Source organism: Alternaria rosae (genome assembly GCF_020736505.1).
Source record: "Alternaria rosae strain MPI-PUGE-AT-0040 chromosome Unknown BKA58scaffold_9, whole genome shotgun sequence".
Taxonomy (NCBI): Eukaryota; Fungi; Ascomycota; class Dothideomycetes; order Pleosporales; family Pleosporaceae; genus Alternaria; species Alternaria rosae.
Genome location: NW_025763578.1, coordinates 811,735 through 832,607, shown reverse-complemented (window position 1 = coordinate 832,607; position 20,873 = coordinate 811,735). Strand labels below are relative to the sequence as shown.

At 49.8% G+C, this 20,873-nt stretch overlaps 10 protein-coding genes across 10 annotated transcripts; 5 read left to right on the top strand and 5 right to left on the bottom strand.

The window, feature by feature from the left end:
* Window positions 1–18: 18 nt before the first annotated feature.
* On the top strand, window positions 19–1,454 carry BKA58DRAFT_391208 (uncharacterized protein). The gene has a single exon (XM_046170894.1). The coding sequence runs from the start codon at window positions 142–144 to the stop codon at window positions 1,327–1,329; it is 1,188 nt and encodes a 395-aa protein (XP_046021952.1). The 5' UTR covers window positions 19–141; the 3' UTR covers window positions 1,330–1,454.
* Window positions 1,455–1,501: 47 nt separating this feature from the next.
* Window positions 1,502–3,015, top strand: BKA58DRAFT_236906 (thioredoxin-like protein). Its single transcript, XM_046166601.1, has 4 exons — window positions 1,502–1,820; window positions 1,872–1,909; window positions 1,958–2,101; window positions 2,158–3,015. The coding sequence occupies exons 1-4, from the start codon at window positions 1,673–1,675 to the stop codon at window positions 2,602–2,604; spliced, it is 777 nt and encodes a 258-aa protein (XP_046021951.1). The 5' UTR covers window positions 1,502–1,672; the 3' UTR covers window positions 2,605–3,015.
* Window positions 3,016–3,646: 631 nt separating this feature from the next.
* On the bottom strand, window positions 3,647–5,057 carry BKA58DRAFT_413819 (uncharacterized protein; the record flags this gene model as incomplete). Its single annotated transcript, XM_046172447.1, has 6 exons — window positions 3,647–3,727; window positions 3,761–3,769; window positions 3,806–3,909; window positions 3,947–4,247; window positions 4,316–4,447; window positions 5,007–5,057. The coding sequence occupies 6 exons, from the start codon at window positions 5,055–5,057 to the stop codon at window positions 3,647–3,649; spliced, it is 678 nt and encodes a 225-aa protein (XP_046021950.1).
* A 143-nt stretch (window positions 5,058–5,200) lies between these two features.
* BKA58DRAFT_236909 (uncharacterized protein) lies at window positions 5,201–6,284 on the bottom strand. The gene has a single exon (XM_046166602.1). The coding sequence runs from the start codon at window positions 6,065–6,067 to the stop codon at window positions 5,630–5,632; it is 438 nt and encodes a 145-aa protein (XP_046021949.1). The 5' UTR covers window positions 6,068–6,284; the 3' UTR covers window positions 5,201–5,629.
* Window positions 6,285–7,854: 1,570 nt separating this feature from the next.
* Window positions 7,855–9,760, bottom strand: BKA58DRAFT_366915 (sulfite transporter Ssu1). The gene is made up of 4 exons (XM_046168900.1): window positions 9,375–9,760; window positions 9,040–9,234; window positions 8,819–8,988; window positions 7,855–8,767 (listed from the first exon to the last, which is right to left on the bottom strand). Exons 1-4 carry the CDS (start codon window positions 9,544–9,546, stop codon window positions 8,036–8,038), a joined length of 1,269 nt encoding a protein of 422 aa, XP_046021948.1. The 5' UTR covers window positions 9,547–9,760; the 3' UTR covers window positions 7,855–8,035.
* A 219-nt stretch (window positions 9,761–9,979) lies between these two features.
* BKA58DRAFT_404786 (histidine phosphatase superfamily) lies at window positions 9,980–10,912 on the top strand (the record flags this gene model as incomplete). The annotated part of the gene is made up of 2 exons (XM_046171867.1): window positions 9,980–10,439; window positions 10,506–10,912. The coding sequence occupies 2 exons, from the start codon at window positions 9,980–9,982 to the stop codon at window positions 10,910–10,912; spliced, it is 867 nt and encodes a 288-aa protein (XP_046021947.1).
* An 809-nt stretch (window positions 10,913–11,721) lies between these two features.
* Window positions 11,722–13,128, bottom strand: BKA58DRAFT_413817 (CrcB-like protein-domain-containing protein; the record flags this gene model as incomplete). The annotated part of the gene is made up of 2 exons (XM_046172446.1): window positions 11,722–12,990; window positions 13,060–13,128. 2 exons carry the CDS (start codon window positions 13,126–13,128, stop codon window positions 11,722–11,724), a joined length of 1,338 nt encoding a protein of 445 aa, XP_046021946.1.
* Window positions 13,060–15,516, bottom strand: BKA58DRAFT_431560 (amidase signature domain-containing protein). Its single transcript, XM_046173100.1, has 6 exons — window positions 15,162–15,516; window positions 14,291–15,103; window positions 14,189–14,239; window positions 13,843–14,131; window positions 13,656–13,790; window positions 13,060–13,603 (listed from the first exon to the last, which is right to left on the bottom strand). Exons 1-6 carry the CDS (start codon window positions 15,453–15,455, stop codon window positions 13,476–13,478), a joined length of 1,710 nt encoding a protein of 569 aa, XP_046021945.1. The 5' UTR covers window positions 15,456–15,516; the 3' UTR covers window positions 13,060–13,475.
* Window positions 15,514–17,337, top strand: BKA58DRAFT_423465 (uncharacterized protein). The gene is made up of 3 exons (XM_046172865.1): window positions 15,514–16,021; window positions 16,075–16,136; window positions 16,184–17,337. Exons 1-3 carry the CDS (start codon window positions 15,832–15,834, stop codon window positions 17,276–17,278), a joined length of 1,347 nt encoding a protein of 448 aa, XP_046021944.1. The 5' UTR covers window positions 15,514–15,831; the 3' UTR covers window positions 17,279–17,337.
* A 305-nt stretch (window positions 17,338–17,642) lies between these two features.
* BKA58DRAFT_462510 (Enolase, C-terminal TIM barrel domain-containing protein) lies at window positions 17,643–19,163 on the top strand (the record flags this gene model as incomplete). Its single annotated transcript, XM_046174849.1, has 4 exons — window positions 17,643–17,730; window positions 17,785–18,080; window positions 18,163–18,397; window positions 18,451–19,163. The coding sequence occupies 4 exons, from the start codon at window positions 17,643–17,645 to the stop codon at window positions 19,161–19,163; spliced, it is 1,332 nt and encodes a 443-aa protein (XP_046021943.1).
* Window positions 19,164–20,873: the final 1,710 nt, after the last annotated feature.

Below are 20,873 nucleotides of genomic sequence, written 5' to 3'. Positions count from 1 at the left end.
GTGGGGCACTCGCGTGGCATGTCTGCGAGGGCAGACAACGAGTGTTTATCTCGTGCTTATGCTCAAGGCCTATAGGAACGCGAATGCAACCTGCAAGATGAATTATCTTCAAGAACGCCCTTCACTCTTACTTCCTGGTGTATGCACAGGTTCTTCTGCTCTTCTCACGTACGAACCACAATGACCAAATTTCCGATTCACGTTCAGCTCCACAGCCGCTACAACGTCTTCGACGCATCAGGGAAGCTACCATTCAGTGTAGTGTTTGGTCTTTGCCGGGTACAAAAGTCTGACACAGACCCTCGATCAATGCTTATTGACACGGTCGGTTCAGTCTTCGATGTGCCATACGCCATAGCGCATGGCCTGCTAACTCTGTATGAAGAACGCCCCGGGGAAGCTACACAATGGGTTGAAGTGGATGTAAGCTCGCTTGGAGAGGTTGATGCGAGCAATCGAGGTTGCATTTCAGTTCCGTCCCGGGTTCATCGGACAAAGAGCTGGAGACATGATATCACAGTATACCGGTATACACTTAATCTCCAGAGCATGTTAACATTAGTACCGAAGCCGGGAAAGAGATACAGAATGAGGCTCGCAGGCCACGACCTTGGCGTCAAGAGATGGGCATACAGTGACCAAGAGATATTTACCGACGGGGACGGAGATGGCGAGGAAGCGAGACTAGTCAACAGCTACTCTCACGGCCATGCAGCTTTCAGGGTCATCGACAACCTGAAGTTCCCACCGCGACTAAAGACGAGAATACGTCTAGTCAAGAACACATGCTTGGAAGTCACCGTCGTAAATAGTGGCTCTGAAACTGTGACAGTACAATCACGGGGCCACCAGAACTTTCTCGTCCCATGGGGTCCTTTGGCTCCAGAGCCCGATGCCCTTGACGATCGCCGCAGAGTCATTGATCAGTCAAAGCGAAATTACCCGCCTGTATCAAGTGTCTTCATCGTCAATGCCGCGACTGGTGAAATGATGCACAGGCCCTGCGATACCAGCGTCTGCCAATTGCGGGATTCGAAAGCCGACCTGCGAGCCAAGGTGGACGAGCTTGTGACTTTGAAACCTGGAATACCTTTTATGAATGTATTCGACATTGGTTATAAGATGAAAGGCCTTGAAGACGGACGATATAAGATTCGGATGCATCCAAAGGGTTGCCGATGGTGGTGTGGTGAGCTGGAGAAGGAAGAGGGAGAAGGCGACAGGGTTCCCGCGCGTTTGTGGAATGGGTTCACTGTTCCGATTATGCTGGCTTCAGAGGACGAGTTGGAAATGACCATCAAAGACGGAAAAGTAGATGGAAGTGTATGAGACATGGTCGCTAGATTCACTGGTGCTAATGCACGCACGCTGACGTCATGTTGGATACGTCGCGTGGCACACGCGTGGCAGAATAGTTGCTGTCCGCGCACGACATTAATTCGAACAACTCCACATGCTTGCGAGAGACGCTCGACAGGATGCTTCAGTGATGATGGGTTATTACTGCATGAAGAGGCAAAGATGGCCGATTTCGGACCGACGGGGCTCTTTGATTCGACATGACGCCATGTCGAAAAGTCCCCATTTTACTAATCGACGATACCGCCGCGGGCCACGATCCAAAGCTCCAGAACACATCTCGGATACCTGATCGTACTCTGCAAACCTCACAATGGCTTCATTCCTCCCCCGTGCAGCTTCCCGAGCTCTTCGCGCTTCGGCGCGCCCTGCCCTAAGGGCACAGCGTCCTGCTGCCCCGCTACTACGTCGCGGAATCGCGCTTCCAGCTGAGCAGCCACGACTGAGGCTGGGATCTGTTGGTATGTAGCGTTTGGAAAACATCTCAGAGCAATGATGCTGACTACGCGCAGCTCCTAACTTCCAGGCGAAGACCACTCATGGCGACATGGTAAGCTTCTCCGACGAATGCTGCGCAACGCATGCTGACTTCAAGTAGGACTTCCACAAGTTCTTGGACAACAAGTGGACTATCCTCTTCAGCCACCCTGCCGACTTTACACCCGTGTGTACGACTGAGCTTGGAGCTTTTGCAAAGCTCAAGGATGAATTCGATGCGCGAGGCGTCCAGATGATTGGCTTGGTACGCGTCTATCGGTTCATTGACGGATCAAGATCAGCCTACTAACCTTGCTACAGAGCGCCAACGACCTGAGCTCTCACGACCAGTGGATTGCCGACATCAACGAGACATCCAACACCACCGTGCAGTTCCCCATCATCGCCGATGCCGACCGCCACGTCGCTTTCCTCTACGATATGATCTCGCAAGACGACCTCGATGCGCTCCAGAAGAACGGCGGCATTGCCTTCACCATCCGCTCGGTTTTCATCATCGACCCCGCAAAGAAGATCCGCCTTACAATGTCATACCCCGCAAGCACAGGCAGGAATACCGCCGAGGTTCTGAGAGTCATCGACAGCTTGCAGACAGGCGATAAGAAGGGAATTGCTACACCTATTGACTGGCAGAAGGGCCAAGACGTCATCGTACCACCCAGTGTCAGCACTGAGGATGCCAGGAAGAAGTTTGGCGAAGTCAGGGAGGTCAAGAAGTACCTGCGCTTCACCAACGTCGGTCAATAGACGGACAACAAGCGGACGTGTAAGATAGAATATACGAAGAGGGCTTTGTGAAGTTGCCGCTTCTTGGTTCTTTGGCCCGACGAAACCTCTCTTTCCAGCCTTCATCGTGCGGTTATGGTGCCACAAGCCTGAATTCGAACGAGTGACACAACGTATTACTACCCGGAGTTCAAGCACCAGCGGTTCGCCTGCTGCCGGGTCGCAGGCATCATTTTTGAGTGGCCAATAAAGTCTGTAGAGCTCTTTTCAACAATACTGTAAGTACATGACCTTCACAAGCATTACAACGCGTACAGGTGTGCCACAAAATGCCTAGACTTCAAAAGGCTAAGTAGAGGTCGGGGGTGGGACAAGTCGCTTGCACTGCCTGTTACACTGCATTGGTATCCGACTGCGACCGACTGCCGATTTACCCGAACTCATGTATTCGACACCCGCCTGATCCAGCGATGCAAGAACTGTCTATTGTTGTACACAGTGGGAGTGTATCGTGCGGCCTTGCGCGCAGCACCGTATGGCCCATATAAGACTACAACCTCCAGCAAATTCAGGCTCTCTACTAACTCACTGCCACTCGTACTAAGAGATCCTTTAAACTCGCTTCGCATCGCCGTCGTCCTCTTCTCGTGTTCGCTGTCATCGACTGCACCAATTTGATAACCAGTTGTGGCTCTAGCGTATCCCGAAGCTTGAGACTTTGAGCGCAGACCAATATCATCAAGAATCATGCTCCCCAGGCAGCAGCTTGTACTTCGTCCTGTACGGACTCAGTGCATGATAGATACTAACATCATCGTCCAGCACCGCTTAATTCGTCTCCAATGAACCCCGAGATACGCACCGTACAAGACTCGCAATGGTCGAAAGAAGCAATATTCGCTTTACTCGGCATATTCGTCATGGTACTATTGCCTCTCTTTGGGCTGGAGGTTCAAAAGATGTCGAGGCAATACCTTCGTCGTCGTTTGCTGAAGGGTGTTGGAGAGTCTCAGGACTTCACGGCTTGTAAAATACAAAACGTAACCGCAAAGAACCTCTTGCCTTATACGCAGTCCCTCTCTTCAGACCGTAGATCCGGGGATCCCACCCCACGGAATCGCGTGGAAAAATATCCCTCCGGCAACTCTATCCCAATATGACGCTCCTTAGTTCAGACAGTGTCATTCTAAGTCTCTTTCAGGTTGAAGGGGTTGGTTGTAACTTCCATCATACACGAGCTGAAGGAAAGTGGAACCGAAGCTCGTTTCTTCTCATGCTTTCGCCGTGCCCACGCTACATCGTTTTCGGCGTCAAGTTTCAGGTGGTCTAAGCCCCATTGTTCAGTCAAATCCATGCCGTCTACAAGGTCTTGGAGTGCGCTCATATTGTAGGTGTTGAGGCGACTGTGCGAATATCTCCAGGACCGGGTACGGGAGACCCATTTGGCTACACTCGATATTGGGGGCTATGCAATCAATATGCACATCATCTGAGGGAACCAAAGTAATGGCCATCGCTATGCCTACAGGTCTGAATCGTGCGAACGTGTGGAGTAGTGACCACGGGCGTGGAGGACGAGGCGGAAAGGTTTCGTAACTGTCGGCTGGATGCAGAAGTGAAGACGCTTCTCCAAGCTTTTCTGTGGGCACGCACACAGTCCAGTCCTAGTATTCCAGGTCGGTGGTGCAATGATGGAAGCAGTACAGACAATAGATTGCCATTTTCAGCTTACATTCTGACGTCCTGCGGCGCCGTAGTACATCAGAGCAGAAGGACCAACTATATAACAGGTAATGCCAGCTCTCTCTAGTAACTGTGTAACTTGTAAAACCTCCAGAGTGCCGTGTCCCCCATAACTAGGCAGCTAGTCGTGGGGGTTTCTATTCCAGAAAGCGGGGTCATTGAACTGTTCGAAGGGGATTGGTTTGGCAATCGGCAGGTAAGTAAAATTCATCTCTTTCTCTTCCGTCGCGTTGTGTTCCAGAGTAGGCTTTTCTATGCAGATTGGAAATTTGAAGGACGGATGGGTTGATGATAAGTAGAAGAGAACTACGCCACTCCCGCTGGCGTTCGAATGCAGCTTTAAAGATGCGGTTCAGCCATTGGCAACTCAGTCCGCATAACAAAAAAGAGCATGCAATTTTAACTGTGATTGGAGCCGATTGCGGTGTGGCTCGGTATGTGTAGATGTCGTGGGCAAAAAACGAAGAAATAAAACATACAACAGCGGGGATTCGCTAGTGGTCACCCACCTAACTACTAATCCGCCGGTATCATGCTTGTATATGGCTGAGCGGACGGGAAGCCTTGCTTTCACCCATGCGACTGCCACAAAAGCCCTTAATTTTTCTGTATGCGGTGATCTGAACGGCGTAGTGCTGTTTCTGGATGTGGGCTATTAACACACATTACCGGTACCGTACGCCAAGGTTTATTTCTGGGTCTAGTCGCTTAGCGGAGTAAGCCACCAACATGACAGCTCAGCGCTACTGCGAAAGCTGCGAAAAGCAGCGGTGCTGGCGCTTAGGTTCCCCCTGAAGCACCGGCTCATCCTACCCTACGCACGAGCGCGCACAAGCATTCTGAGAGAGACGCCAACATTAATCGCGACACTAGAGAGCAACATAGCACGTTGCTCGTGCGCGGTCTTAACAGTAAGTGGCCCTGGCTATCAGCGCGTCATGTACAAACAGCTGAGAGAAACACGTAGTTTTCTTGCTGACGCCCTACTTAACCTGATAAATAGTCCCTACGAACCCTCTAAAACATATAAACGTTAATACTACTAGAGCTGGAGCCGGAGACCTAGTCATTGATTGATGTGGATGGGTTAGCGCATCAGCGAGAAAGAAGCACGCGTTGAGAAGGAGCATTACGGATGCGGTGAGTCTGCACGCAGTGCCGTAGGCGGGACGATTTACACGCATTGTTGCAATTGGGCGCCTGGCTGCAGATGAGAATGAATGCAAACGTTATGGGCCACTCCCTAGACTGTGGTTTTGCCTTCTTCTTGCAGATACAATTCAAGTGTTTATGCTTGACTTGATTAGGCGAGAGCAGCCCTACGGATTGTCTTGATTGCAGATTGAAGTGTCGTGAGGCAGTTGAGATTGTCTTGACTTGACTTGATTGTCAGAAATTTCAGATTTTGGTAGTGTAGCCACTCCCCTAGAGTCACGATCTCTAACGAGTCTGCCCAGTTGTATATATCGTACTTTCGTGCCAGTAAGTCGTCTGTAAAGCTCTCGCTGCTGTCGCCGTCGCCGCTGTGCGTTTCAATGCCCTCGGTGGGCGCGGGGATCTCAGCTTCAGGTTGCGACTCCAAAAATTGCGTTTCCCACGCTGGCTCAGACGGCGACTCGGTGGCCTGGCTAGCCAGGGCTTCTCGGGGCGACAGCGATCGCTCCGATAGGCACAGTCGTTTAGCAGCTTCAGCAGCAATTGTAGGTGCGCCGCTGCGCTTCTTTTGAGATTGGGGAGGCATTGCAACGCGTTGTTAAGAACGAAAGATATGGGCGGAGGATGGACACGAGAAACTCCACCCTTTTTCTATCCTTCACCCTCCACCCCTACCGCAGCGGCACAATCTCATCAATCTGGCAATCTGGATGTCACGGATTGATTGATTGAGCTACTAATCTAAAGACTAGCTTCTTGGTTTGATTATAGCTCCAATCTGGCAATCTCACAAGATCAATCTCACAATCCGGATTGATTGTTGCGGACTCTGCTTAGTGATGTGGAAGGGGCGAAAACCAAGCGCGCATCGAGAGTCGGATCAGCTCCATCCTGTAGCTTTATCGGGGGCAACCTTGATCAAGTATAATAAAGCGAGCGGCGAGCGCTTCGGACTAATTAATGACATGGCCATGGATCTTCCAAGCAATGTTGCGGTCAGCCTCAAATAGCTGTTTAGTTCATTCACTTGATCTAGGGAAGTAAATTAGCTTCAGAGAAGAGTGTTCATTGGTGCGACGCAAAGACGGACTTCGATTCCATATTGTTCTTATACAAGCCAAAACACTACCCGCAAAAACAAGAGCATAATAGACCAAGAACCCCAAATGAACATAAACGACCATTTAGTAAAAAGACCTATGAAGAGATAAGGCACGCATGCTGACCGCATGTCTTCAGGTGTAAACAGGCATAACACCGTCAACGCTATTATACTAATTATCTGTATATCGTCACCAGCATCAGGCACTAATTTTAGTCAGCAGTTGTCCGTTTACGAGCATTTGTGCGCCTTATTGTGCAAATTTCCCTCCGAGCGGAGATAGGCTAGGAATCCAAAGACCTCCAGCAAGACTATTTGCTGAGGAAATAGATAGCTCGCCAGTAACAACAACCATAGTAACACTTCCCTATATTTGCGTAAGATCCGATCCGGATACATGCTAACGAAGCGTGCAAGCGCTAGCCGAGATATGAAGAGGTAGACTTGAAGCCAGAGACCTATAGTTGGATGCTGATCTTAGTTCTTTAACTCTGTGTGGGTGTGGGTGTATGTGTGTGTGTATGTGTGTATGTGTATGTGTGTGTGTGTGGGTGGGTGTGGGTGTGTAGGTGTAATAATTGGACAACGTCGATGACAGTAGATTGACAGTATATGCTGAGACTAGATGAACCACTTTCCAGCTGCAATAGATGGTATTCGAGCGATCTAGTGTAGAGATTTGTGCTTCGGAAAAAATGCGTCCAGGTAGAGCAAAGTGATAGAGTTATATGCAAAGTTTGATTAAAAGATAATCTACAAGAGCTTACTAGATTATAGACTTGTGCGAGTTAGAGGCGCCCAAGCCATGTGGAGAGGAGACGTAGTGTTTTTACCAGCCCCTGGTTTCAGTAGCTCTATACTCTATTCCAAGTATTCTCGCTACGTCACGAAAGTGATAAGAAGCTCAAGCTGCGTCCCTAGTGCGTGCCAATGTCAGTGTCATCGGTAGGTGCAACATTTGCAGAGGACAGAACATGTTTGAGGTACATTTGGTGGAAGGTTGGTGGAGATATTAGCGACACCGTATGCCGAAGGTCTCTTCACACACTACCAGGAACGGACAGTATACCACAGCCATGCCACCGCATCCTGTATTATAGCCGCTTAGAAGATCAGCTGCACCTGTAAGCGAGTGCTGAAGGTATAGTACCAAAGAACGCTGAAAGCTTTCACGGCACCGTATGCCGAGCATTTCCACACACATTTAGAGTGCCTGTGGTTAACGCTGAAGATCACATCACACAATATTACAATGTAAGGGTTGTAATGATCGACGCCTTCATTTTGTTGCACCACGTCTGCCACGACACGACCGTCTTTCACTCTAGAGATAAGGGTTAGAACACTGAGGCTTGAATACGCTTTCTTGTAACGAGAGAGAGGTTGAAATTTAACCAATCCAAAGTCGGAACGACAACTTGAGCGCGCGAAGTTTGCTTTTAGTTCCACTGCTCAGACGCTCTGCTCACTAGCTCCTGCGCATTGGATTTTCTCTGTACGTTGTGCCTCCCATCCCTTGACGCAAGGTGCGACGAACATCTCGCCCTTGATGATATTTCGAATGGTTCCGATGCTGACAACCATCCACAATAACACGACCGATAACGAGAAAATTGTTCCAAGCACCTTGAAGAAGAGAGACGGTAGCTCCTGAGAGATGGCTACGGTCGCAGTTGCGTACACACCAAGCGGAAATGTAAATCCCCACCATCCCAGGTTGAAGGGAAACTTGGATCGTGTGATAGCGGCGATGGCGAAAAATAGCCAGACTACACCAAAACCCCACATAATTATCCCAATCATGAGTCCATTGGCATAGAAAAGTCTGCCAGCCAGGTCGTCCATGGCGGCAGGAACAGTATCTGTTCGACCGAAGACCTTCAAGGCATCGCGTCCCAGAGTCATGATGCCGAACGCTCCTTGACCAATTGGTCCAAGAGGTAAAAACACTGAAACAATGACTTCGCGCGGCGGAAGAGAATGCATCGTCAATCGGTGAAAGTATATGACCATGGTGAACATGGCCAAAGGAACACCGCACCCCCACAGAATGTAGCTGACGATGATCGTCCATAAGGCGTGCGTATCGGGGAGAACACCAGCCACGATTCCGCCTGTTGCAGCAGCAACGATGGTCGCAACGATGGGCAGGAGCCACACAGCTGTCATTTTGGAGAGCTGGGACTGTAGAGCCTATATTAGCAATGCAATGTCAGCATTGGAAGCTTCACATACCTCATGTTTGTATATAACGATGAAGGGCAGAAGTAGGTTCGTACCAAGCGAGAGTACGACGTCGATCCACCAGAGTGTCCAGGCTAATGTTGCAGCCCAAGGGCCCCAAGCTGGCACGCAAACGAAAACGATCATGTTGATGATGGTTGCAAGACCCATTGGAATAGTGCCTGTTTGGTGTCAGCGCTCGATCTTCTTCAGACTATGTACTTCCTACTTACCGAGGAATAGGGACTGGACTGGATGTGCGAGCATCGCAGACCAAATGCCTGAGAACAGGGTATATCTCAGGATGCTCAGCACTGTCAACAGCGTGAATATGAGCACATTCGCTGCGAAGATGACGACTGAGATCCAGTATAGCCATGTCGCATTATATGGGAGATTGTGTAGGAGTATAGAGGTAATACCGGTACCTGGCAGGAACGTTAAAAGCGGGGCAGTGGCATGAAGTAGTAAGTATAGTTTGATTGAATGACAAGGAGCAAATTTGCGTGTGCCTTCCACTTGGTGGGGGTGGCATAGGCAGTGGAGTAAATGGAGGTTCGCAACATACCCATGGTTACGCTGAACCATGCAGGCGTAAGGTTCATCACGACTTTTCGCCAGCCCCGTTTGTTTCGACATTGCCTTGCATGTTCTACAGCAACGTCGTTCGGTGGATGCAATGAAATATCGTGATGTTGTGTTTGCTGCGGCTGGCCAAGTTCTGCGGCGGAAGGATCCATTGTGATCAGTACTGGGCGTTTGTTGCAAAGGTCAACAATCCCTCAGAAACGAGATCAAGATACATATATGCGCCATTGCTGTGCTTAGTGATGCTAAATTGCCTCCTGAGGTCCGAACAGAGAAGCGACGAACCGTGATGCGCTTGCCGATGTTCCTTGGTCACACCTGTGCGGAAGTCGCTGGCTCCGGAGCTTGTGATAGGCTGGCTTGATGTAAATGCAGAGATCGAAAATATGATGCATCGGTGACCTCGGATACGCCATAGTGCTTTCCATGCGGGGTCATGAGCATCGTATTCTGATTGGTGCGCAAGCGCACCTCATAATCATCAGCGCACGGGTACTGCGGGCAAGACAAGCATAACATTCAAACTATTCCATAAAGCCGTCTGGTTGATCTTTTGGGTTCCGATGATCAGGATGATGCACCGAAATGTCTGTTCAGCGCTTCCAAGAGCATCTCGCCGCTCTGTCTCCGTACTTTCAGATCTCCAAACAACCGCCAGCTCTCGCGTCCGACACTGTTTCTGGAGCCGTGTACCTGTTTCGCCATGGTATTCTCGACGTGTCTCACAATGACTTCAACACCTACGTCCAGCTTTTCCTGCGAAGAATTGAGGTCCTGCAAGGCGCAGGAAGACCGTTCGCCAAGGGACAGTTGGCGGCCTTACAGACGTATCGAAGTTGGATTAGCAAAGCACATGTGGGCATGGTCTCTGGCGCAGGTCTGTCACAGAGTGCAAATATGGGCAGACACTTTAGACAACGTTATAGCCAGGTTCTCAAGGATTTCCAAGTCAAAGAGGGTGATCTCAAACCGATTATGAGAGTATGGAGTGACAATGCGACACGATGTCGGCTGTCTGCTATAACCTTTGCAGACGCATTCTCAGGTAAATGCATCGGGATAAGATCAGTTTTTCTCAGTCAGATCATTCAAGGCTGATATACGACCGCAGGGACCATCGTGGGAAACGCAAACGACAATCTTCCCTTGATCGATTGCCAAGTCAATGTCAGTGACTTGTCCGATACCCCTGGAACTTGCAAGAACCTTGCATGGCATGCAGCGCTACAAGTAGATCAACAGGCTGGCAACCGAGAGATGCAACAGCTGATGAAGGTCACGACGCGGGACGCCTTGCAACGACTTCGCTGCGATTGGTCCAGCTCGCAAGAATTTGGAGCCGAAGACGTACACGCCATTGAACTTCTCCATTGCTATGATGTCGTCTCGGGACGCAAATTACCCTTCGAAACATGGTTCACACCCGCAGACTGGATAGGTTTCGAATATCTCAGAGACACCAAATACCATTACAGTGAAGGTTATGGCAGCGATACTTGCGGAATCGCTGTACCTTAGCTGGTGGCAGTAGTGCGCAGTCTCAAGTCGGGACCAAACCACCTATTCACATTTCCTCTACATGTGTCCTTCACGCACAGAGAGGAAGTACTCTATCTGTGTTGTCTTTTAGGGATCGGTCACAAAGAGGGCTGGACGCCAGATCTAACCCGGATCGACACGGGTCGAAGCTGGTTTGTTTCAAAGCTTGCGCCATACCTCGGTCACGTTGGGTTTGAAAAGTATCAGAACAAGAGCGGCCAGGATCGTCTGCGTATTGTCGTAAATGGGCGTGTCATAGAGGTTTTCTCAAGTCGGTTCGAAAAAGATCTCGACGGTGGTTATGACTTTCAGGATATCGAGTCCTGGATGACGAGTCTTCCGCAGAATTGGGAGGGTTTTGACGACACCCACTGGGGCCATGAGTAGCATAGTGTCACAGTCCGGTTTCGCACAAAAGATGGGCTCGGCATATAGACAGAAGACGGAAAGATTATACGTTCAACCGAGGTTCTGATCATATTGTATTCGATATGAGCATTTTACACAGACGTTATGAAAATGCTGCGCTGTCAGCCCTTGAAGTCTTTGCATTTTGCGGCATTTGGCCAAGACAGCATGCTTTGATACTTTCTTCAGGAAGTGATATGCGTCAAAGTGCAGCTTCTGGTCTGGTTTCAGCTTAAGATCAGCTTAATTCACATCTACCACCTGTCATGTCCAGGTCATGACAATTGCTACTTGTGCACAATCATTGGCATCCTGGTGTGCACAACATTGCTTAACATTATTAATAGGTTTTGCTACACCGTTCTATCTCTACAAGGCAATCAAACCTTACACACCGGTGCCCTCAGTCCTGACGTCCATTGAAGAGCTCCCACAATGACGATCATCAAAGAAAAGCCAATTGCGATGCTTGTGACACCATACAGATAAGCATGCCTCTTTCGCAGACTTTTGAGCTCAGCCACCCATGTACTTACTGTCGTCAAACATCCACAGAAACCTTCTGTGATACCCGCCAGTACCTGACAACCGATTACACTTCCGCCCACAATGTTTCCCTGAAGGTTTGTATGTTGCAGATCGTAAGCCATAGCAAGAAGTGCGGTACCCAGCATATTCGCAGAGAATGTACCGATGGGAAATGACTTAATGCATCGATTGAGTTGCACAGAGAGCCAATAGCGCACTATAGTGCCCATAGGTGCGAAGACGATGGCGAAGACAACTTGTCCACGCCACGCATTGTGCGGAGGCCAGATGGCAAGGCATACTGCACCAAACCAACAACCCAATCCTAGGAAGACGCCCAAGGGATTTGTGATCTTGCCCAGGTTCATTCGGGGAATGCTCGAAAGTAGAGGTAAGAGAGCAATCGCTAGGTGAGCGCCAAATGAGAGGGCGGAAAGCGAGACTGTGACCTCGGTGATGACCATACCCAAGACTGATGCGGCACTCCAACCAGCGCTCCTGGCGTTCTTAACCTGGTCTTTGCCAATCAGCTCATCGGACAGCCCGAGGAAAAGATCACGCATGAAGGATGAGTAGGATGTGAATGATCCGCAGAAGCCAACTGCCAGCCCGATGTATAGTGGTATGGACTTTTTCCTGGCAGTCTGGTCGGCTTGAGAGTCCCGCTGCCCCTTTTCGTCGGTGTCGTCACCATTGGAGCTGGAGTGCGTGGTCGAGAGTAAGTGGCGACCTCTTTTCTCGGCGAACAAGGCGCGATCTTCTTGCAAGAACCCAAGAACTAGGGATCCTCCAAAATTTGCCCACAATACGTTCGTAGTCACCGGGGCATTGCGATAGTATGTCATCCATTCGACTCCTAGTCTTGCCAGCGTGCCAAGAATCGAGAAGAGCACAAGCCAGGAGTGTGTGTAGAGCTGTATCAGAAGCCTTTGCTGTAAGGAAGGTCGTTCGGTCGCCTGGCGTGTATGTTCATGGATCGCACTTCGTCTACTGCCAATCTCTCGTTCTTCTTCAAGGCTTCGGTGGTACTCGGTCCGCTCCTCGTCGGGGTTCTCATCTGGAGCGGGTACAGCAAGCTCATCAAGTCCATCTACACCTTCATCGACGTTTTCGTTGAGCAACTCGGATTCTGCTTCATCTAAATTGTCTTCGTTGGGTTGCCTTGCGGACTGTGGTGAAGGTTTGCGGACTTCCTCGAATTGATCGTAGTCCTCGAGTGCGCTGTCTTCAGCCTCTTCGTTTATGACTGATGGTGCCATGTTCTGTGGCTGTGTTGATTGGGATCGAGACTCCAGAACATCCGTGTGGTGCAGACTGGACCTTTATGACTTCAGAGATACGTGATCTCCTCTTTGGGACTAGCGCAACCGCACCACCCGTGCCGTGCATGAGGCACCGAATCTCGCTTGTAAGAACCCGAACCGCACGGGCCTGGTAGAATCTGAGCTCGAGACGGATTGATCGGAGAACGCATAGTGCGTCTTGTATTTTAGTCTCATTGACGCTACCTAATTTCGCACTTTAGCGCCTGCATGTCGGTAGCTGCCAGATCGATGTAAGAAGACAAGACCGTAATTACATGATGTCATTGTTTCATCCGAGATGTTCAGAGAGGTTGATACTGTTGCAGTGAGTCGTTAACCGCACTCATCATGGCAAGAACCTTTTCCTCCTGGAGTCGCTGACCCATCACCTGGACACCAACTGGAGCGCCGTCAAAGAGTTCCTTATCATCTGTCTTTCGGTAAGTAGCTCGATCATTGAGACCCTTAGCACTATCACTTACAGAGATTCCAATTGACTCGATCCTTGTCACTCATAGGTATGTATCGAAACGGTCCGTAGTCAAGATACTGATCAGCAAAGGTCACGGGCACTACCCCGGTCGTATAATCCAGTACGCTAGGAACTGCAGAGTATGCTTGAGAATGTAAGCAAATTGTTTCGACAGCTTTGATCATCATTCAACGTACCATAGTACTTGAATGAGCCCTCAGGTGCAGCAGTGTGAGGAGCGATTGGCATGATTACTCCGTCCACAGCTCTTTTGCTCGCAGTCAATTCCCTCGTAGATCTCCAGTAATCATGATACTGCCTCTGAAACTGCTTTCTCCATGCACAGAGATCCCAGAACTGTGAGGTTGGCAAAGGTTTACTTTCGGTCCCCTTGAACAGGTCTGCTAGTTGATGTATGGGCGGTTCCCCACTGGCTTCAATCGCTGCTCGAACATTTTTCCCAGCCGTCGATCCGAGTATTTGAAACTGGAGTCTCGTCAGCATCACAATACTTGTGCATGTTCTGGTCAAACGGCAACTTACGAGCACGTCTGTCGCAAGGTCATGTTTCAAGCCGGGACTCCAGTCAACCACCTTGATCTTGTCAATGGAACAGCATGGAATGGGGTGCTCATAACGGCTTACCTCGTAGCCACGCTGAAGTAATGCATTCCTCACCAAGCCCAAAGCTCGTTGCACAGGAGGATGAGGGTTAACCTCGCCGTCGTTGTTCAGAATTGCAAAAACCAGACTTCCATTGCTCTGGCCAGGCTGACAAATTCGGTTGGAGGTACCTGCGAAATTATCATCCCTCCAAGGCATGTCGATTGTCTCGATATCTTCTTGCCACGCGTTGCAATTGATGATCCACTTCATTGATTGAATCAACGATGGTAGATCAGAGGAGAGTGGTCCTACAACGCTAGCTGCTGTGGGCAGCCCAGACAAGTTGTCAGCTAATCCTGTCGCAGATATCCGCCCGAAAGAAGGGCGAATGCCATACAAGCTATTGAAGCCACACGGAATGCGTATCGATCCAGCGATGTCTGTGCCCCACCCTATTGGTGATCCTCGTAGGGCGAGCAAGGCAGCTTCTCCACCACATGCTCCTCCAGCGGAAAGATCCCTGTTAAAGGGGTTCATTGTTGAGCCGACTATGTTGTTAGTTGTCTCGCCAATAAGCATAGACATTGGTACGTTAGTTTTCGCAAAGATCACAGCCCCAGCTTCTTTAAGACGCCGGACTAATACTCCCTCATCCACTGCAGATTTGGGTTGTTCAAGCCAGCTAACATATCCACACGCGCTATCAAGGCCTTCCATGTGGAAGCGATCCTTAAGAGAGACTGGGATACCGTGTAGTGGACCGACGACTTGACCGGACGTTCGCAGAATTGTATCAAGCTCTTCAGCTCGCTGTTCCGCCTTTGCGAAACAAATTTCGGAAAGGCATGGCGTCTGCATATAGTCTCAGTATCGGTCGTCGGTATCCAGCGTCCGGAAAGCTCCCACTTACAAGTTGGTGAGCCAGAGCAGCTCGATGACAGAAAGCTCTTGTGATCTCCACCGCTGACCACTGGAAAGAACAGATGTTGCTTGTGAGAACAGAGACCGGCGCGGTGGTGATCTGCTGCTCCAGTGGTGAGAGGAAACGCGTGATGAAAGCTGTTAGGTCCTTGAGAATTTCAGTAGATGGAATTTCGTCGTCGCTGAGCCGCCATGCCGGAGGTATTGCATTCGCGATTGACGCTCTCTTGGCGCTTACGGCTCTGCGCCAATCAGAAGGAGCGATGGAGGGGCCATGAGACATGGTGGGTGCTGTGCTGAGCAGTGGCTCAAGCGACAACGATCTTAAGCTTCACGTACCAAGCACAGCGACAAAAGAGAAAGTGGGGCGTTCGTTGCGCTGGGGCGCGGCTGCCCAGCGGGTGCGCTAGTCCAAGTTGGCACTAGAGCGTTAGCGCATCCGAACGTCCCGTCGAGCCCTCAGGACGACCCTTGGTCGCTGTTCAGGTTACCTTTTTCGTTTTTAAGCCAGCAGGGGAAAATGTAAAGCGTATGGGCCATGAGAGCTGAACGGTATACTCGCGGAAGGCTCTTGGCGGATTGAGCGATCCATAAGACCACCCAACCCAAGTTGCAGACAGGTACTCGTCAGAGAGCAGCACCGCTACTAACGAGCGTCGATGTCTTCTGGCGCCGAACCTCTGGCCCGGATTGTGTCACTGAGCCTTCCTGAGGATACCAAATGTGGACATCCGGCTCAAGTCGGTGGCTGCTTTTGTGCGGTTCGCACAGGTGGCGATACGCTGGCAGGAACGTTCACGATCAAACTAAACTCAAACCGACGTCAACTGGTTGAACTCTATTTCGAAGGTATGTTGAAACCTTCCGTCACTTGTTGTACCCTAGGTACTAACAGAAACCAGGTGTGTGTCGAACATGGCTTCCAGACAGGGACATCGGGCATTTTCATGCCTACGAGCATCGCGTAGGTGGTCTGTACGGTAGTTCAGGCAGTGGCGCTGACAAGGGCAGTTCCTGCTGCAAGTACAGTGTCTTGAGGCGAGGCCGGCGAGGCATCAATCTACAGGATATGCTGTTACCTGGCCCGCGCTTCAAACCATACCATTCGTATTCCAAATTCCTTCGACGATACCAGCGGAGACGGTCGGGAGCAACTCGCGTCAAGACCAAGCCGATCACGGCCTCTATCCGTCAGCAAAAATTGGACGTACATACTTTGACTCTGCCAATGACAAGATCTTCGCACAGCCCTTCATAACGTACACACTATCAGCAAGCATCAGAAGGAACGTCACAACCAGGCCGTTTCGACACTGCATCTCAAGACCAATCAAGGTGATGCCGACCACGGCTGCACCTCCTCCCGTTGATACAACGTCTTTCGAGGGCGAGTACGTGCGAGTAGCAAGAGCCAATCTCCGCAATAGTTTCTACAGCCGCTCCTTCGGATCTCTCGCATTCTCAGCGGACGAGCCTCAGGTCATACGGCTCCCGGAACAATTTTCACAATCACAAACGACCGTCTTCCTGAGGATCTCCTTCCAACACATCAGAACTGAAGTAAAGCTCAAGACAATACCGTATGATTGGAAATTTGAGGTTAGCTCACGTCTCCAGCGCCGAGTGTTCTGCGCGACCCATCCTTTGGCTCGCATGCCTACCATCGCAGATGCCAGTGGAAGCTCGAAGATTGGTCTTCGTACAGAAATACTGTTAGCAAAGCAGCAAAGATACGAGCACCTTGCCTGGCGCAACAACCATACCACCCCGCACGGTACAATTCTACTGTCCGACAACAAGGCAGCCTCTTGGATTACTACGATACCGATCAAAGTTTCTGCTGATAGTAGTCTGTTCCCTTCGTTCTTTTGCGCGACCTGTTCGCTGAGATATTCCATTTTACTTGACATACGTGTAGTGGGGGTATGGTCGAGCCACTCATCTTTGGCAGTCCCGGTACAAATTATCAGTCCTGCTCGAAAGATGATACAAATGGAGCGAGACAATGAAAGGATCTCTGGAACGCAACTAGCGGAATCTCCAGGTGGAGATCTGGGCGCTGCTCAGGAATCGCGACCTCCTGAGTATCGGCCAACTCCTTTCTAGACATCAATTATCATGTGTTTTAAAGTTACCGTGCAATAGACAATACCATCAAATGCGCCATTCTGATGTTGAATGTCCCTGAACCAAGTTTCCCACCCCCCCCCCCCCCCCCCCCCCCCCCCCCCCTCGCCCGCCTCACGGGGCATACGGCGAGCAAGTCCCGAAAGACCCGCAACGGAAGTGAAGGATCGGGGTTTTCGGGCAATCTAGAACGCCATTAGCGTATCGGGAGGTTCGGAAGTCATTCACGTCATTCACGTCATCCTAATGTAACAATTCACTAGTCCGTTGTTGCTCTATAGTTGATATAATACGAGTCTTATTCTAGCATTGCAGCGAGCAACGCTTACAAGCAGTATCCATGATGACGACCATACTCTCGATCGACGCATCCCAGCGTTTGGATTCACGCGGCAACCCAACTGTGCAAGTCTGTCTTCGCACCGACAAGGGCAAGTTGACTTCTCTCTCAGCTCCTCATTTCCATGCTGACATATTGAGCGCAGGTACTTTTCGATCGATTGTACCGTCCGGCGCATCCAAAGGCGACTATGAAGCTGTCGAACTCCGTGATGGGAACGAAAAGGAGTATCATGGCCAAGGAGTACTTGGCGCAGTCGAGAACGTCACAAGGGTTCTCGCACCCCAGATCATCGACAAGAACTTCCAGCTTCCAGAAGACGTGCGCAAGATCGATGCATTTATGATAGAGCTCGATGGAACTCAAGATAAGGGGAAACTGGGTGCCAATGCTATACTAGCTATCAGTATGGCTGTATGGAGAGCCGCAGCTTCGGCGAAAGTATGTCTGGAAAAAGATCGCCTCAAATGCGATTCCCGCACCCTTGTTGCTCAGACGCATTCCTTGCTAACGAGAGATGCAGGGAGTGCCGCTTTACCAGTTCCTGCAACAATCTTGCGGCACCCAGCAGTCATACGTCATGCCCGTGCCGTTCTTCAATGTCCTCAATGGAGGTGTGCATTCCGGCAATACAATGGCTTTCCAAGAGTTCATGATTGCGCCTGTTGGCGCCGACAGCATGACTGAGGCCGTCAGGATGGGTGGGGAGGTCTATCAATCACTCAAAGGAGTCATCGTGAAGCAGTATGGACCATCAGGTAAGGCGGAGTGGATCATACAGTCAGGCATGAGCTGACGTGACTCGCGATAGCGATAGGCGTTGGCGATGAGGGTGGCTTTTCTCCACCGATCTTGACTCCACACGAAGGGCTTGACCTATTGGTAACAGCGATCGAAGCAAGCGGGCACGCTGGGAAGGTCAAGATCGGCATTGATCCAGCGTCTCAAGAGTTTTTCAATGAGAAGGATCACTCGTATGACTTGGGATTCAAGCGGAAAAGCTCAGAGCAGGGTGTCAATTTTGACGCTGAAGCTTTGGCGAAGCTGTACTATGAGATCCTTGAACAGTACCCTGTCGTACTGTTGGAGGACCCATTCGGGCAGGACGACTGGCCGGCTTGGACATCTTTCAATGCAGATTGCTCCATCGAGCTGGTCGGCGATGATCTCCTCGCGACGAACAGGGGGCGCATTGAGAAGGCCCATCAAGAAAAAGCCTGCAACGCTTTGTTGCTCAAGATCAACCAGATCGGTACCATCACTGAAGCGATTGATGCAGCAAAACAGGCGTACAGTTACGGCTGGTCGGTTTTTGTGTCGCATCGCTCGGGAGAAACGACTGACGACTTCATTGCCGATCTGACCGTCGGGTTGGGCACTGGACACCTGAAGTCTGGAAGTCCGTGTCGTGGCGAACGTGTGGCAAAGTACAACCGCTTGTTGGATATTGAAGAAGAGTTGATGCGAATTGGGGACAAGGCGCTGTACGCGGGCGAGAACTTCCGGGTGAAGCATGATTCTTAAGTATCACTCTGGTCTTTGGAAGCTGTGTTTGAATCGGTGAGACCAAAGGAAACCGTCATTGGATCGATGTAGAAATCTGACATTGGCTCCATCTTGTTCTCTTGGAATGCTGGGCCAGGGTAGCTATTATCAACTTGCAAAGGCATCGATTGCGTTTGGCTCTGACTGAGATCCTGATTTGCTACATCCCCGAAGTGCCACAAAAGGTCTGAGACAGTCTGTGGTGTAGCAGGCTGCTGCAGAAGCGACTGTATATCGTCCATGGAGATCTGGTTGTAGTCCCAAGAGATGGAAGTTGGTCGTACAGTCTCGCTTTGCTCAGTACGTGCTTCGCTCTGGCTCAAATCCATGTGCTGGTCTTTGAATTTCAATGAGTCAATATCGAAGCCTTTGCGCTGTAGCTGATCTATTGTGTCGCAGACGACGCGATCATTTGGCGCCTGTCGTCGAAGCTCTCTCAGGGCGCTAAGAAGGGAAATCTGCTGTTCCTCAAGAGACGCGATGTAGCTGCACATACATAAGTCAGTATGATCTTACTAGGAGCAAATTTGCTGTACCTTCTGGACAGATTCTTTAGACCGACCATGTTGGAGTCGATCTTGCAGGTTGCATGATCGCGCTCACATCTTGTACACGGTATGCGGCCGTTGCATTTAACTTTGCGAAGGCGGCAGCGGTTGCATGCCTTCCTGACGCGACTGCGTATCTCCTCTGGCTGGTCTTCGTTTCCAGCTGCGGCGACGGCTGATTCTTGTTCCTGTCGGAGAGATGGCGTGTCTTCCTTCGAAGGTATGATCAGAAACATGGCGTCGAGAGATAGAAAGGTAGTCACGAAAGTGACGTGAGAGAATCAGCTAGAGCCAAGCCGTCACGGCGCTTTGGCGGACATTGCGGGCATATGACGTAAGCCAAGGCTTCTTGTTTAGCATCCTCTCAACGTGCCATGATAACATGGTTGGCAAGCGAGCGGCGCAGGCAAGCGAGCGGCGCACCCCACTAACTTTTGCAACTTTAAAGCGATATATCTTAACAACACAATAATATTATTGCTAGATATTAATATAGTAGACTACTCTATATTAATAGTATTACTATTATATATACGCGAGTTGTGTTTAGTCTTCTTGCACCTAGTGCAGCGCCTTTAAGCGCGCTAGCTAAGGCCTAATTACGCTTTTTCTTAACGCTCTTTATAAGCAATCTACTAGTTAGCTTTATCTTAAGCTAGTATATTCTCTCTAGCGCTCTTTGTAAGTACTTTATACTTCTATATAACGTAGATGCATAGCGAGTAGTTAGTACAAGCAAGTGGTTGGCTTTTGCTAAGACTCTACTAAAACTCTATCTCTCTCGCTATGCCCTAACGTAGCAACGTAGTATTAGACTAAAAAAAAGCTTAGATATAGCTTATAATTTAAGCTCTTAAATAAGACGTAATACTTACTATATATTACGCTATAAAAGACTATAACACGTTAGAAACTACGCTTAGATAATAACGCGCTAGAACGCTCTATTAACGTAATAGTATACCTAACTTAATAGCTCTTTAAGAATTAGAAGAGGTAGTAATTATATAATATATTTTAAAGCTTTTAGAGTAAGAATACCTACCTTAGCTTACTAATATTAAAAAGATAGCTAATAATTTACTCTAGGTTTGTAACTAGAACCTAGTTAGTAAGAGGTAGGCTATAAACTTTATAAAGC

What these genes read in the sequence shown, in the direction of transcription:
- BKA58DRAFT_431560 (XM_046173100.1), bottom strand. Translation starts at nt 15,455, where the DNA reads ATGTCTCATGGCCCCTCCATCGCTCCTTCTGATTGGCGCAGAGCCGTA. An exon ending in CTGCTCTGGCTCACCAACTT is followed by an intron (nt 15,104 to 15,161) that starts GTAAGTGGGAGC and finishes GACTATATGCAG; the next exon opens with ACGCCATGCCTTTCCGAAAT. An exon ending in TCGAGTCAATTGGAATCTCT is followed by an intron (nt 13,604 to 13,655) that starts GTAAGTGATAGT and finishes ACCGAAAGACAG; the next exon opens with ATGATAAGGAACTCTTTGAC.
- BKA58DRAFT_423465 (XM_046172865.1), top strand. Translation starts at nt 15,832, where the DNA reads ATGTCTTCTGGCGCCGAACCTCTGGCCCGGATTGTGTCACTGAGCCTT. An exon ending in GGTTGAACTCTATTTCGAAG is followed by an intron (nt 16,022 to 16,074) that starts GTATGTTGAAAC and finishes AACAGAAACCAG; the next exon opens with GTGTGTGTCGAACATGGCTT. An exon ending in TTCATGCCTACGAGCATCGC is followed by an intron (nt 16,137 to 16,183) that starts GTAGGTGGTCTG and finishes TGACAAGGGCAG; the next exon opens with TTCCTGCTGCAAGTACAGTG.
- BKA58DRAFT_236906 (XM_046166601.1), top strand. Translation starts at nt 1,673, where the DNA reads ATGGCTTCATTCCTCCCCCGTGCAGCTTCCCGAGCTCTTCGCGCTTCG. An exon ending in ACTGAGGCTGGGATCTGTTG is followed by an intron (nt 1,821 to 1,871) that starts GTATGTAGCGTT and finishes GACTACGCGCAG; the next exon opens with CTCCTAACTTCCAGGCGAAG. An exon ending in AGACCACTCATGGCGACATG is followed by an intron (nt 1,910 to 1,957) that starts GTAAGCTTCTCC and finishes GACTTCAAGTAG; the next exon opens with GACTTCCACAAGTTCTTGGA.
- BKA58DRAFT_391208 (XM_046170894.1), top strand. Translation starts at nt 142, where the DNA reads ATGCACAGGTTCTTCTGCTCTTCTCACGTACGAACCACAATGACCAAA.
- BKA58DRAFT_236909 (XM_046166602.1), bottom strand. Translation starts at nt 6,067, where the DNA reads ATGCCTCCCCAATCTCAAAAGAAGCGCAGCGGCGCACCTACAATTGCT.
- BKA58DRAFT_366915 (XM_046168900.1), bottom strand. Translation starts at nt 9,546, where the DNA reads ATGGATCCTTCCGCCGCAGAACTTGGCCAGCCGCAGCAAACACAACAT. An exon ending in AGTCCAGTCCCTATTCCTCG is followed by an intron (nt 8,989 to 9,039) that starts GTAAGTAGGAAG and finishes GACACCAAACAG; the next exon opens with GCACTATTCCAATGGGTCTT. An exon ending in TCGTTATATACAAACATGAG is followed by an intron (nt 8,768 to 8,818) that starts GTATGTGAAGCT and finishes TAGGCTCTACAG; the next exon opens with TCCCAGCTCTCCAAAATGAC.